Raw genomic sequence first — 13,897 nt, 5'->3', positions numbered from 1 at the left:
TTAAATGAAAAACCCAAAAGAGAAACTTTAAAAAAAAAAAAGAAGAAAAGAAAAGAAAAAAAAATCCACAAACGGAGACAAACCCAGGTAGGTGACTGGGAATAAAAGTTGGTGAGCGACAGAAGGGCAGCCTACCCCTGACCCAGGAGAGACGACGCTTCCATTCTGGACCCCCGCACCTTACCCAACATGAAAAATGCATCGGGGGAGTGGGAAGGGGAGAGGCCGCGTGCTCCTCTCCCATTTGGTCAATGGAGGGGTCAGAGCAGAGCTGGGTGGTCCGCAGCCCACGTAGCTGGCAGCAGGCAGGGAACTCCCTTCCGACAGCCCCCACGCCGCAACCTGGAGCCCCGCACTGCCCACTCCCTCGGCCTCCTAGGCCCTCCTCCGGCCCCTTTCGCAGGAGCAAACAGTCCCGAAGTGGTGCCTCTCCAGCTCCTGGAGGCACTGCTCCACTCCCACCTCGCGCAGGGTAGAGGCAGAAGGCGCAGTGGGGGCTTGTGGCCCGAAGAATACATTCATGTGGCGAGGCAGGGAGCTGAGGCTTTCAGCTTCACGCCCAGGCCGTCCCCCCCCACAAAATGGCAGCAGTGGGGGAAGCCCCTCACCAGGGCCAGAGCGGAACCTCCACCACCCCGACAGCCAGATGAGGTTGGCACTGGCTGGCCCTTTCCCCTCTACCTCATCAGCCAGCACAGGACGGCAGCCCGGAGAGCGGAGGCGGCCCGGCCCATTTGTGCAACTCTTCCCCCAAAGCAGCAAAGCCGAGGGGCTACTTTGGCCCCGACCCCGGACACCTCTGCCACAGTCACAGCAACAAAGGGAGCCGTTCACAGCGGGTCCGGCTGGCGGGGCTGAGGGGGCCTCGCTGTGCAAACTGCTGGCACCCCAGCTTCCAGTTACCCCAATGGCCCACTGTGCGGGGCAGGGAGGGTAAGTGCAGCCTTGGGGGCCAGGCAGGACAGGTCCGTGGGGCCCATGTCCCCACTGCCCCAAAATAACAGTGTGTTTTTTTCTTTCAATCTCCTAACCTTTTTTTTTTTTTCATTTTCTTTTTCTTAAAAAAAAAAAAACACAAAAAACAAAGAACAAAAAATCCCAAAAAACCTCTGTGGACCTTCCATTGTCACCCTCACTGTCCCTAGAGGGGGAAGGGGTGCTTAGAGTCTGGTTTTGAACAATTTTCTTTTTTCTTGTCTCTCCTAACGTTTTCTTCAGGGTTGTTTAAAATGTTTGTTTTTTTTTTCCCAAGAGAAAACAAAAACAAAAACAAAACAAAAAAAAAACAAAAAACCAAAAAACAAAAACCCTTCCCCCCCCCATTCTGTAAAGTGCCTCGTGGTGGGTGAGTTAAGGTGCATCGTGTGGTTTGTAACAAGTGCTGGGGACCCTGCCCCTGCTTCCTCCTACGCTCCCTGTGGGGAGCCTGCAGGCTGGGGACCCAAGGGTCCAAGCCGCTGCTGCCGCCCCCGGCCTACAGCCCAGGGGCTGGTGGGACGGGCTGGTCAGTAGTCATCCACGCTCTCGATCTCACCAGAAGGTCCGTGCAGGGAGTACCCTGAAGCCGGGGAGAAGCTGGGTTTGAGCTCTCCCCAGGCTTGTGGCCCCTGCGGAGTAAGAAGCCTCCTTCGTGGCCACACCCCCGAACTCACCCAAGATGCTAGGATCTGAGTGCAGCATCAGCGCCCGCCTCTTGGCCTTGCTGCCCTCCCCAGGGCCGAGTTTGGTGCTGTGGTTGGTCTGAAAGGCTGTCTGTAGGGAGCCACTGCTCAGCCACGCCTCCTGTGAGGCTCCCAGAGGGAGGCTGGGTCAGCAGGGAGTGGAGGGGAAGCCCCCCACCCCGCCCCCAACCCGCCAGGGGCTGGCGGAGGCTCACCTGCTGCCGCTGCCGCTGCTGGCCGGCTTTCTGCTTGGCCCTCCGCTCTAGGAACTGTTTGGCAAATTCTTTGGCTTCCAGCGTGTCCCCCAAGCAGGAACGGATATAATCGTGGACGTCGTAGGGGGATTCCACCTCCTTGAGGATCGCTACAGCCATGGGCACTGCGGAGCAGGAGGGGGGCTGTCAGGGCCCACCCGACGAAGGCCCGGAAGCCCCGGCCCCGCCCGGCCCCCAGGGCTGTGGCCTGTACCATCCAGGCTGCCTGTGGTGCTCAGCGTGTGTAGCATCTGCTCGCACCACTGGGTGAAGCCGTCCTGGGGCCTGGGGATGCCCTGCAGCAGCTTCAGCAGCTTCTCTTCCTCCTCCGTCTTTTTGCGCACGGGCCGACCCGACAGGTGGCTGTACGAGTCACTGTGTGGGCCAGGGAGGAACGAGAACCAGGAAATGAGCGGACACCTGCCCCGTCCTTCCAACCCCGGCCCGAGGCCGGACAGGGCGTGCAGGCCCCGGCACCCACCTGAGAGAGGGGCTGCTCCGGCTGTTCTTCAGGCCCAGGCTGCGGGCCAGGCTCCCACCACTCTTGAGGGTGTCCTCCCAGAGCCCCGGGCTGCCGCTGCCGCCCCCACTCTTGTCGGGCCCGCCCCACAGTGGCCCGGCCTCAGACACCCACTGGTTCAGGGGGGCCGAGCCCAGGCCCCCAAGCTGCTACAGATGGCAAGAATCAGAGCGGCCCCGATGAGGACACACACACACTAGAACAACTAAGCGGGGAGGCTCACGAAGGTGGCCCAGTGGGGCGAGGGGAGGGCCGCCCCGAAGACAAACGCTTCCGGACAGATACGGACCAGGGCTCAGGTTCTAAAGTCGGGGCTAAGCAACTCCCCCCACCCTGCGGACTGCAAGGGGTTCCCCACGGCTCCCAAACCGCTGCTCAGCGGGGGAAGGGCCGGCCTGCTCACCACGCGGTGGTTGGGGGCCTGGGCCCGCGATGGCTCCCGGGGCGCGGGCTGCTTGTGCAGCTGCCGCTCGCCCTCCAACTGCAGCTCGAGCAGCGTCTTCATGGACAGCCCCTGCTTGGCCAGACCGGCCCACAGCGGGGGCGGAGAGCTGGGCGCCGGCGGCACAGGGACAGCGGCCACCGCCTGCTGCTGCTGGAGCAGCTTCAGCAGGAGCTCCTGCTGCCGCACCTGGACCAGAGCAGCATGGTGAGGGCCGGCGGCCTGGCCCCAGGCCCAGGTGGGCGAAGACCGGCACGGGCGGGCACAGCCGGGCACGCACCTGCTTACGGCGAAACAGCTCCTCCTCCTCCTGCCGCCGCTTCTGCTCCTCCTGCTGCTGCTGCTGCCGCCGCTTCTCCTCCCGCCGCTTGCGCTCCTCCTCCTCCCGCTTCGCCCTGAGCTCCACTTCTCTGCGCTCTTGGAACTGGCACAGCCAATGAGCTCAGACGGCAGACCCGGGGCCCCCCACCCCGGCCGTTCCTGCCTCAGCCTGACCCCAGACACCTGAGGACCGCAGCCCCAGGAAGCCCACTCACTTTGTGTTGCAGCTGGAGTTGTTCTAGAATTGGACCCTGAGTCGAAGAGTTAATTGGTATGTCCCAAAGACTGGCCTCACCGCCTGCAGGAGGCAAGGGCAGCAGCGGGAGGCGGCTCAGGCTTGGCTGGGCTGGAGTGGCCGGAGGGCGGGAGCAGACATGAAGTCTGTCACCTCCTCCCCCTGCCCCCGCTCACCCAGGGACTTGGGGCAGGAACAAGAGGGCCACACACCTGACTGTGATGAGGCTGAGGTATGTATGTCCCAGAGGGGGCCCGAATCTGGCACCGACAGGGACCGGTTCATGGTCGGGAGCAGGTTCTGGTCCCCGCCTCTGAGGAGAAAAGCCGCAATTCTCAGAACTCCGAGTTCCTCTTGGGGCTGCCCCGCTCCCCACGACAAGACCCCGGCCCACGAACCTGGGCGGTTTGAGAGCTTGGAGCTGCTGCAGGAACGCCGCGAGCTGCTGCTGCTGCGGTGGGCTCAGGTCCCCCAGAGCCGCCTTCTCCCGGAGCGCGCACTGCGGGAGCTGCCGGCTGCCAACACGGGGATGGGCGTCAGGGGCGGAGGCCACCCGGCCCGCTCCTGGCCCATACCCGGCCTGGTCCGGCCCGACCCAGCCGCCAAGGCCTCCTGGGTGCCCCGTACCTGCCGACCAGTTGCAGAAACTGCTGGTGCTGCAGCTGCTGGTACAAGGCCGCCGCGGCCATCTCCTGCTGTTTCTTTAGCCGCTCCTGGTCCATGTTGCCCTGGGTGAGGGCCAGAGCGCTCCTGTGGCTCCGACCTCCTCTCACTCTGCACCCCTGCTGCTATCTGTCCGGCCCCAGCCCCGCTCCTGCTTCTCCTCCCCACTCCTTGCCAAGGGGGCCGTGCTTACCAGCAGTGGGGGTGGCGAGGGTCCTGGGGCAAAGGGCACACGACCCCACATCTTGATCACCTCCCCCAAGGGCTGGAAGCCCTCATCGCAGCCCCGCTTCACAAGCAGCGCCATGGAAAAATAGCCCGCCTGGAACCACTCTGCCATCTCCTGTGTCGTGAAGGGGCCTGGACCAAGGGAAGGACGACATCAGTCAGAAAGCTGTGCCAGAGACGCCCTGAAAGAGAATGTCAGTGTCCCCTGCCCCAAGCAGCCCCTCCTGCACGGCTCCTACTCCCCACGGGCACCTTGGATCTCCCCCTGGGGGTCCTTGTAGAACCACTTCCGGGCCGCGCCATGGCTGAGCGGGAGGGCAGTGGCAGCTGCTGAGTGGCGCAGGCCCTGGGCCTGCATGGCGGCCGTGAACTGCTCCTCCTCCAGGGAGCTGTCCTGCAGGGAGGCCACCAGCTTCTCCGCCTCCTGGGAGACAGAGGAGAGAGGAAAGGCTCAAAGGCGCAATCGCGGCAGCATCAGGATGCGGCTGCAGCCAACATCGCGTGGGGTCGGGAGATCAGGATACAATTCGGAGGATCAGATGGGGAAAGCATGGGACAGGGCAGGGACAGAGGCAACGATGGCTCTCCATCCCCCATGCGGCAGGATCCCCAGAGCCTTCTGAGGTCCCCCCCACCTGCTGCAGGTGTTTCAGGCCTTCATCATCCTCCAGATCTCCAGGTGGGCCAGGCGGTGAGCCTACCCCAGGACTCAGCGGCAGTCCCCTCACATCATCTAGAAGCGAAGACAGTGGAATGGGGGGGTGGGGTCCAGAGAAGAGAATGAGAGGCTTCCCTATACACCCTCACTCCAAAAAAGTGGAGTTCCAGTTCTACCCCTTCCTCCCAAAATGCCTCAGGTACCTCCGTCCTACCACAAGGAAGAGGAGTGTCCCCCCCCATCCCCCCTCCGCTACCTTCAGCTGCTGGCAGGTCCTTGTCTGCGGCGTCATCCCCTTCCCCATTAGCTCCCCAGAGTGGGCCCAAGGTGGGCAGTGGGGAGGGGGAACTGGACTTCTCCTCCTGAGGAGGTAGTGGGGTCAGCTCCTTCCCTCCTGAAAGAGGTAATTACCAGAATTCAAAACCAAAGAGCCGGAAGGCCTTAAAAATGACTTGACACAAATTCCTAGGTCTCCGGTCCTTGAATCCACCCACCTAACTTTGCTCAACTCCGCTAACACCCAGCAAATCAGCACCACAAACTCTGCCTCGTGACACCGCACACACCGTGCACGTGTCCACATCACAGCCCAGGGCTGTACACGCCCCGCCCCAGACCTACTAAAGCCGTGTTCTTCAGATTCTCTGAAGGATTTGCACGGGTCATCTTGATGTCGCCTGACTGTGAACTGCCTATCTGCTTTTCAGGCACGGGCCTGCTCCATTCCTCCCCCACCCGGTGACACCTGCTCTCCGCCCAAGCCACCTTGGTGGCAGAGCTTGGTGAGGGCCCCTCTGCCCACCTGGCCTGGCTCAAGACACTCTCCCTTTTCCCCACCCCACCCCACAGGCTCACCTGCCTCAGGCCCGCCCTCGTCTAGCCCTTCGGGAGGCTCTTCCTCCTCTTCCTCCAGGCCCTGGAAGTCAAGCTCCTGCTCCTCAGGAATGGGCTCTTTAGGGCCCTTCTGCACGAAGTTAGGGGACACGGTGGGGGAGCAAGAGGCAGAGGATGAACGGGTGGGAGTGAGAGGCCCCCACCGGGGTAGGCCCCACCACCCTCCAGTGGAGACCTTCCCTGCATTTCCTCCAGTACCTTGAGAGGCAGGAAGGCCCCAGAGGCATCGAAGGTGCCCATCTCTTCGTCCTCGTCATCCAGGCACCACTCCGGGAGCCCATCCTTGTCTTCCTCGAAGCCGTCAGGCCCTCGGCACCTCCGCAGGTGAGAGCTACCTCCCCCACCCCGCCCTTCCTCTTCACCACACCCTCCTCGGTCCCCTCGCAAATCAAACTCAAACTTGCGACGCCGGTCCCCGTGTTCCCGCCAGCCAGCAGAGCGGGGGCCACCATCTGGGCAGGAAAAGATAGAGAAGGAAGGTCAGTATCCTGGTCAAGCCGGCCACCAGGACCTCCCCTCCACCCTGGGAACAAGCGCATCTCCAGGCCTGCTCTCCCACCCACTCCACTCCAGAAAGCTTTCTGTCCCCTCCACACGGCCACGGGAGCCCACCCTCACATGAAGTCTATCACCCTCTGACCCCACGACACACATCTGGCCCCAACCTCACCGGGGCTGGCTGAGCGCCAGCGGTCGCCATCTCGCCGGGGTCCTGCCCCGAGTCTCCAACTGCCCTCCTCCTCTTCCTCTTGCTCCTCTCGAAGAGAACGCCAGTTCTCGCTATCCGAGCGGGCATGTTCCTTCCTCGGGCCAGCCCCTCCCTCCTCAAACCCGGATCGTGCTTGGGGGTGAGGGAAGACACAGTCAGTGGAGCGGCAGCCATGGTCCCTGGAGGAGGCCCGCTCCAGGCCCTCCTGTCCCCTCCACCTCCCGCAGGAAAACACCCCCCACTTAAGTCCTCCCCCTCCCCACCTCTCAATGACCTTTAGGACCAGGCCATCGCCACTCTCCATACCTCCATCCCTCCTGGCCGACTTCTCAAACCTTCTCTCCCCTCTGCAGAAGGAAAGGTGTTGGTCAGGAGAGGACAGACTCCACCCTGCCCTCCCATGAGTGGCACCTCTGAACCCTCTGTCCATTCTGCCCTGAGAGGGGTGGGAAGAGGGAGGGCGTCGGGGGGGTCCTAGAGAAATGTTAGGCTTGGCAGGGAGCGCAGGAGGGCACGCAGGAAAAGGTCACAGAATAAACAGGTACTAAGAGAATCAGAAGTAAGACGAAAGGGCCGCAGGGAGCCAGTCCGAGGCAAAGAGGAAACCCTGTGACCAGGGCTTATTCGGAGGGTCTCCTGCTGCCCTCTAGCAACAGAAAACCAAGCCACAGGGCTTCACTCGGCTCTGCCACTATGCCGCCGGCACCTGTCATCCCAACTCTGGCTTCGCTGGATCTCCCGGGGGTTTCGGCCAAAGGCTCCATCGCCTTCTTCAATGCTTCTTTGGTAAAAGCAACTGTCACCACGGCCCCGGCCTGGAGAAAAGACGAGATACACGTGGGAAACCTGCCAGACTACCTCTCTGCACCCCCACAACCACAGGCAGCAGCACCCCCGGCCCACCCCCAGAACACACCGTCACCCCCTCTACCTCGGCTCCGAGTGCTGCCCCTGCCACGGGAGGTGCCACCTAGGGGGGGGCCAGCCCCTTTCCCCATCAGCCTCAGCACAGCCACACTGTTCACTGACAGGGAGAAGTTTCTCTGAGGAGGGAGCCAGGGATGGGAGTGAGGACCAGACACCCACCCCCCTCATCCCTGCCCAGAACAAGCCCCACCACCTACCTCCCCAGCTTCGGCCCCTCTGCAGGGGCAGACCCAGCGCCCTGCCCCGCCCCGGTCCCGCCCCACCTGCTCCTCCTCGGTCAGCGGCTCCAGCGCCAGCGGCTGCAGCGGTTCCTCCTGTAGCACCGCAGCAAACTCCCTGTCCTGCAGCTCATCGGGCACCTGTCAGTCGGGGCAGGAGAGCTGGGATCCCACCCGCTCCCAGGCCCTCTCCACCGGCTCAGACCAAACAGGCAACTGGGCCACACGCCCCACACACGTCTCCTCGCACCTTGTTCTCCTTGATGTAGAGCGCCAGCATCTCCTCTCGCCCATAGCGGTAGTCAGCCAGCTTGTACTTGGGCATGGCGGGGGAGGGGGGTGGGGAGGCCACGCTGCCACCACTGGAAAGGGCTCTCAACCTAGGAAAGGAACACAGGGAAGGAAAGAGACAGGAGTCTGAGGAACCCTATTTTTTCTGGCTTCTCCAGGCCACCCAGAGAGTGTCAAACTCACCACTCAGGCCCAAAATTGAGGGTCTCTGCTGCCATTATGGAGGTGGGCGTGTCCTCGAGGTCAGAGGGGCTGAAGGGAGGAGCGGGGACCTGGCGCGTTCACTCTCCAAACACCTGCGGAGGTGCAGGGACGCTAGGCCTGAGAGACCGCACAAGCGGAGCACCACGACAGAACTCACTATAGACTCCCACACGGACTCTGAAAGGACTCACCTAAGCCAGCCACGTGCCACACACCATGAGTTAAGCGAACTGTCACGAGGAGGGAAGACCTGGCAGAGAGGAGGGGCGAGGGCAGCAGGAGCCCCTTCCGGCTTCGGCAGCCTTCAGAGGTTGCCTCCCTCCGCCCCAGACTCACTTGGCAGCCTTGCCCCCAGGAAGCAGGTCGGGCCGGGACTGGGCTCTCTTCAGGCAGGGGCCAATGCTGGAATGAACCAAGGTCCCCAAGCTACAGGATGATGATCTGACTGCAGTGGCACCCAAGGAGGGAGCTTCACATCCGGGAAAGATCCTTACCGAGAGGTGAGGAAACAGAGCTGGGGTTAAACCAATGGGCCAGATGGGCTCCCCACTTCTGGCCCTCCTCCGTCCTGCTTAATGGGGAGATCTACAGATGCTGGAAGCTTCAAGCTATCCAGCGCAGAGGACTACAGCCCCAGCTCCTCCTCTGTCCCCCACATTAGGCCTCAAGAGTGGTCAACTCCCTGAGCAGAGCTGAGTGAGACACGGGTCTCAGCACCCTCCCAGCGCGGCATGGCATTCGGGAAAGGGCCGGCGGAGGCATGCGGGCACGCTCAACACAAAAACAAAACACAAACAAGCCAGCAAACCAAAAACCCATCAGAGCCCAGATAGTCGAAAGACAAAAAACATCAGTTATGAAAAAAAAATTACAAATCAAGTCTGGGAGCAAACCTATTTCCCTTCTGAAAGAACTCAGGGCTGCTTGTTTGGTGGCTAGAATCCAGGGATTCAATGTCGGGGGGAAAGCCAGAAGAAGGGGAGTGATTGCGGGGAGGCCCTATTCCAAGGCCAAAGACAGGGCACACGGAAGGCAGAGGGCAGCTAAGTCTGGCCAGTGACCGCCTCGGGCTGGTTTACCCAACAGGAATCAACACCCAGACCCTTTCCATGGATCAGGAAGAGCCCATCATAACTACTAAGAACCAAGAGAGGAAGGTTCTTTTTTTTTTCTTTTTCTAAATATTTTATTTATTTGACAGAGAGAGATAGATCATAAGTAGCCAGAGAGACAGGCACAGAGAGAGAGGAAGGAGGAAGCTTCCCGTTGAATAGAGAGCCGGATGCGGGGCTCAATCCCAGGACCCTGAGATCACGACCTGGGCCGAAGGCAGAGGCTTAACCCACTGAGCCACCCAGGCGCCCCCAAGAAGGGAAGATTCTTATGCTATAAACTAGGAAGGAGCTCCCCTTACCATAAAGTAGAAATGAGGTCGACAGAAGCAGTGGCAGTGGCAGGGACCTGTCCCTCTTAAGGAACGGCTCTCAGGAGGCGGCTCATCCCTGGTGGTTCCAAGTGAGGACAGGTGGGCAAGGTCTCAGGGAGCTGCACGGGGGCTTCCCTCACTGGCTGGTGGGGAGGCTGCACCCCAGGGCCTCCACAGTTTCCATCAAGTCCACGACTCCACACAACTCTGGCAAGAAAGGAGGAGCGGATTCTCACCACTCTCACTTACAGCTGCACATGGGAAGATGAAGGAAAATGCCCTAACAGAGGCAGGACCCGGTCGCAGAATCCCAGCAGGAAATGAGGCTCTGGAGAGCATCTGGAACTGGGGGACATCCCCCGGTGCGGGCTTTACTTCAAAGCAGTCCCAAGTGGCCACTGCTGGTGACGGAGCACCCCATGGCACACGTGGCCGTCAGGAAACTCATCTGTTCCAAAGCTCTCCCTTTCACTGGACTGAGGCAGGCCTCCCAGGACGACAGAGCGGGGTTCGTTCTTCCCATGCTAACACCCCTACTTTATTTGACCCATGAATCAACCTTGAAGACATTATGCCACAGGAAACCACGCAGTCACAAAAGAAAAATACCACAGGATTCCTCTCATGTGCGAATCCTGAAGAATCCAGTTTAGAAACGAAGAGGAGAAGGACCAGGTCAGGGCTGGGGGGTGAGGAGAGCGGGGAGCTCTTCAGTGAAAGGGGTACTGAGTTTCGGCCTGAAGGGGGCAAATGAAGCCGCTCCAGAGCCGGACCGTGGTGACAGCTGCAAAACGCGAACATACTTAACCTCACAGAACCGGACACTCAAAAACTAGGCTGAAAACTCAATTAAATGGTATATTTAACCACCATTTTAAAAAAGGTTTAGGAGGGGTGCCTGGGTGGCTCAGTGGGTTAAAGCCTCTGCCTTTGGCTCAGGTCGCGATCCCAGGGTCCTGGGATTGAACCCTACATCGGGCTCTCTGCTTAGCAGGGAGCCTGCTTCCTCCTCTCTCTCTGTGCCTGCCTCTCTGCCTACTTGTAATCTCTGTCTGTCAAATAAATAAATAAAATCTTTTTAAAAATAAATAAATAAATAAATAAGGTTTAGGAAAAAAAAAAAAGACATTTGGGAATAGCTACTGCATACCTAAGTCTTCCTCACCCGAAGGAAAACACCCCATATCCCTTCAAGCAAACCTGAGGAAAGACTGTTCTGAGCTTCCTGCAGCTCATTCCAGAAGAGCCACATCTTCTTCAAGGGGAAGATGGGGGACAGAAGAGCCCTGTGGGTGTGGAAGGCTGCTCCGGGGACAGGGGACAACTCACCCTCCCTCCCTTCCAGGGAGTGGCAAAGGCGGCTCTCCCGGATGCTTCCGCTTCTGGCCTTCGCCTTTCTGTCCCGGCTTTAAGGAGCAGACCGAGGAGGAGTGGCTCCCGGTGTGAGAAGCAGCGCAACTGTGGAAGTAAGGAAAAGGCAGTCAGGGCAGAGGAAGCAGAGGGGCAGCTGGAGAAAAAAGTCACGTCTCCAGGTAAGCCCAGCCACCAAGTCCCGGCAGCTGGTGGCCGCTGGCTGCTCCCCAAACCGCAGAAAGCGTGGCCAAGCAGCTCCCGAGCCGCCCCATGGTGCCCAGCCCTGCAGACCCGAGGGAGTCTTCTCCAGGTTTCTTCCAAGCCAGTGGTTCTCAATGGGGGAGGGGGGCTGTGCTCCCCAGAGGACACATGGCAGTATCTGCAGGTAGCTTTGGTGGGCGTGGCTGGAAGGTGCTACTGGCATCTAACAGGCGAAGGGCGGGCATGCTGCTACGCTGGCCAGAACACACAGGGAGGCAGCTGGCCCAACACAGCAACACTGCCAAGGTGGAGGGCCCTTCCTCCGTATCACCAGCGCAGGTAAAGCCTATTTGCTGTTTGGGAAGAACGAAGACGAGAGAGCAACTGATTCGAGTTCGGTCTCCCCACTGAAGACCAAGCAAGGAAATCGTTTCCTAATTACGCTATCCCATGAGAGATATCTGAAATCCTGCCAGGAGGGAAATCCTCAAGAACAGATTTAAAACGTTCTGCTAAGTTTCTCTATCACAAACTCTCAAAGCCAACTGTTTGGGTCCCTTCCCAGGGAAGAAAGAGCCGGGACAGGGAGCAGACAGCATTGGGCACAGCACCCTTTCCGGGCTTCCTGTTCTAAGGATCTCCTCACAGACTCCTTCCAGCTTACCTGCCACCCCGTGGTCCTACCTTCTCTCTGCCTCATCTCCCTACTCGCGCTCCCTCTGTCCCTGCCTGTCCTGTCTTCGTTCTCAGGCCTCAGTATGCCTCTCCTGGCATTGGAATGATCGCTATTAAAAGGCTGCCCCCTGCTGGAGTTGAGAGGAGAGGACACATACTGGTCCAGGGTGCTCACAACAGGCTGGCAGAACGGGAGGGAAGCCTGTTCTCTGGGGTTCAGAACTCTCAGAAGAAAAAGATGCAAAGAATAGGCAGCCCTAGGACATGTTCAGTTAACGTTATTTCCTCATTCCATCACCCCTAAAATTAGCCCCATTCCAGAGCAATGTGCCTTGGCACAAGGAGGTACCACTATTAACAGAAGTGGAGTCCCAAATTCCCCAACATCTGAGCAACCAGCAAACAGCCCAGTTCCGAGCCTGTTGGGAGATGACTCCACCCTTTCTCAGGATAGAAAGATTCTCCATGCATGGTAGGATAACTGGGAGGCTTAGGAAGGGGTACAACCGTGTACCCCCCCCCCCCGCCTGGTCAGTTAGCACAGCTCTCTACTTCTCTGAGCCATCACGAGAAAGAACACCCGTTGGCATGTGTACTGGTTAAGTTTTCAAAGCGCTTTCACACTTTACCTCACTTGATCCCTTCTGCCTACTTGCCCAGTCTTGGGACCCAGCCAGGGAAAACAAGGGAGGGAGGATGCAGCTGACCCCACAGGGGACCCCATGTTCCTAGACACTATTTGAGACTGGAAAAGGGATAGTTTTAAGCCGCTTTAAATTTCTTCTTAGAATTTTTTAAATCTTTCACATAGCAAACTCTCCTCCCTTTCTGTTCCAAAGTGGGGCTGCTTTTTCTATTCCTAACTCCAACCACAGACAAGGGCACACTGGGGTCCCTGGATTCATCAGATCACAAAACTAACTTGTCCAATGGCTAAAAAAAAGCAGGCCAGAGGTCTAGGAACACAACTCACTTGACTGTAATCACCATACGGGACCCTTAAGGCCCCATGGCAGCAACACCAAGCCCAGATTTGTTTCAGCCCTTCCCAATTACACAGGAGACCTACAACTAGGAAATAAAGCTGGAGCTGGGTGAGGGATTGGTGGCCTGGGACTGCACAGGGAAAAGTACAGATGAGGGATCCTGAGGGCAAACTCCCACATCCTGAGTGGCAAAGGGACCAGCCTGTCGGTATCCATGGGGCTTGGGATGAAGAGACCAGGGGTTGGGGGGCGCCAAGGTACAACTGGCATGTCAGCTGGAAGGGACAGTGGAGAGGCGGTGTGCAGGGTGAGTTCTGGGTAAGCAGCAGTAAGAAGCAAGAGGGGAGTGAGCCTGGGGTGAGTGGCGGAAATCTGAGGCCAGCAACTGACTTAGCATCTCCCAGGGCTGGAGCCCTATGAAAGACCAGACCAGGAAGCTTACTGGGAATTGTGGTAATGACTGGGTAAGAAATGCAAGATGAGGGTCTCTTTCAAGTTAACTTGGGGAGGGGAAGAGGCAAACTGTGAGGGGCCATGGCCAGGGAGCTGCTGCATTAGAAGCGCTGGGCTGGGAAGAGCCTGGCCTGGAGACAGGAAAAGACTAAGGTGTTAGTAACGGCCGGGCAACAAGGAGGAAGGAGACCCCAATGACCAAGCACTAATGTCGCCCGTCGAAAGGAAATTTAGGTGAAGACCCAGCGGAGGTGCTTCGGTGAAGAGGGAAGGCTTCCACGTTGGCCAAAGTCATGGAACGCCTGGACTTTAAGACCCGCAGGGCCCAGCAAATTCCGACAAGAGCCCAGAGACACACTGGGGAAGTCTCCCGGGAGTGTCGGGCATTAGGGTCGGGGGCCCCCGGGCGGGCCCGGCGGAGGATGCGGGTGGACGGGAGGGGGCCGGGCAGGGCTGCCGAGGGGCCGGAGGGCGACCGTTAGGAGCGCGGGGGTGGGAAGGAGGCGGGCCGCCCGGGAGGACAGCGTGCCCTTCAGGGAGGGGGCGCCAGGTGCGCGGGGCGAGGGGGGCCGGCCGCC

General features: G+C 59.5%; 1 protein-coding gene across 5 annotated transcripts; it reads right to left on the bottom strand.

Moving 5' to 3' along the window:
* Window positions 1-1,268: 1,268 nt before the first annotated feature.
* LOC111145585 (GRB10 interacting GYF protein 1) lies at window positions 1,269-11,136 on the bottom strand. 5 transcript variants are annotated; one of them, XM_022500554.1, is made up of 28 exons: window positions 10,981-11,136; window positions 9,640-9,858; window positions 8,562-8,714; window positions 8,417-8,475; window positions 8,205-8,317; window positions 7,981-8,110; window positions 7,776-7,871; window positions 7,517-7,628; window positions 7,292-7,400; window positions 6,892-6,932; window positions 6,547-6,717; window positions 6,075-6,328; window positions 5,838-5,946; window positions 5,239-5,376; window positions 4,960-5,057; window positions 4,577-4,748; window positions 4,290-4,456; window positions 4,061-4,161; window positions 3,832-3,948; window positions 3,646-3,746; window positions 3,414-3,496; window positions 3,158-3,301; window positions 2,839-3,066; window positions 2,397-2,584; window positions 2,130-2,290; window positions 1,877-2,040; window positions 1,653-1,782; window positions 1,269-1,558 (listed from the first exon to the last, which is right to left on the bottom strand). In XM_022500554.1, the coding sequence occupies exons 5-28, from the start codon at window positions 8,237-8,239 to the stop codon at window positions 1,506-1,508; spliced, it is 3,102 nt and encodes a 1,033-aa protein (XP_022356262.1). In that variant the 5' UTR covers window positions 8,240-8,317; window positions 8,417-8,475; window positions 8,562-8,714; window positions 9,640-9,858; window positions 10,981-11,136; the 3' UTR covers window positions 1,269-1,505. The 5 variants fall into 5 exon arrangements, with proteins under 5 accessions (XP_022356262.1, XP_022356257.1, XP_022356259.1 ...); XM_022500549.1 differs by having other exon boundaries at window positions 6,547-6,932; XM_022500551.1 differs by having other exon boundaries at window positions 1,653-1,752; window positions 6,547-6,932.
* Window positions 11,137-13,897: the final 2,761 nt, after the last annotated feature.

This window comes from Enhydra lutris, unplaced genomic scaffold, assembly GCF_002288905.1.
Source record: "Enhydra lutris kenyoni isolate GAN:26980312 unplaced genomic scaffold, ASM228890v2 scaffoldscaffold13, whole genome shotgun sequence".
Lineage (NCBI taxonomy): Eukaryota > Metazoa > Chordata > Mammalia > Carnivora > Mustelidae > Enhydra > Enhydra lutris.
Note: the sequence above shows the minus strand (reverse complement) of the source record. Positions and strands in the feature narration are given on the sequence as shown.

Coding starts and splice junctions, on each gene's coding strand:
- LOC111145585 (XM_022500550.1), bottom strand. CDS start 8,239: ATGGCAGCAGAGACCCTCAATTTTGGGCCTGAGTG. Junction 5,377..5,837: donor CGAGGGCGGGCCTGAGGCAG/GTGAGCCTGTGG, acceptor TACCTCTTTCAG/GAGGGAAGGAGCTGACCCCA. Junction 3,302..3,413: donor AACTCCAGCTGCAACACAAA/GTGAGTGGGCTT, acceptor TGGCTGTGCCAG/TTCCAAGAGCGCAGAGAAGT.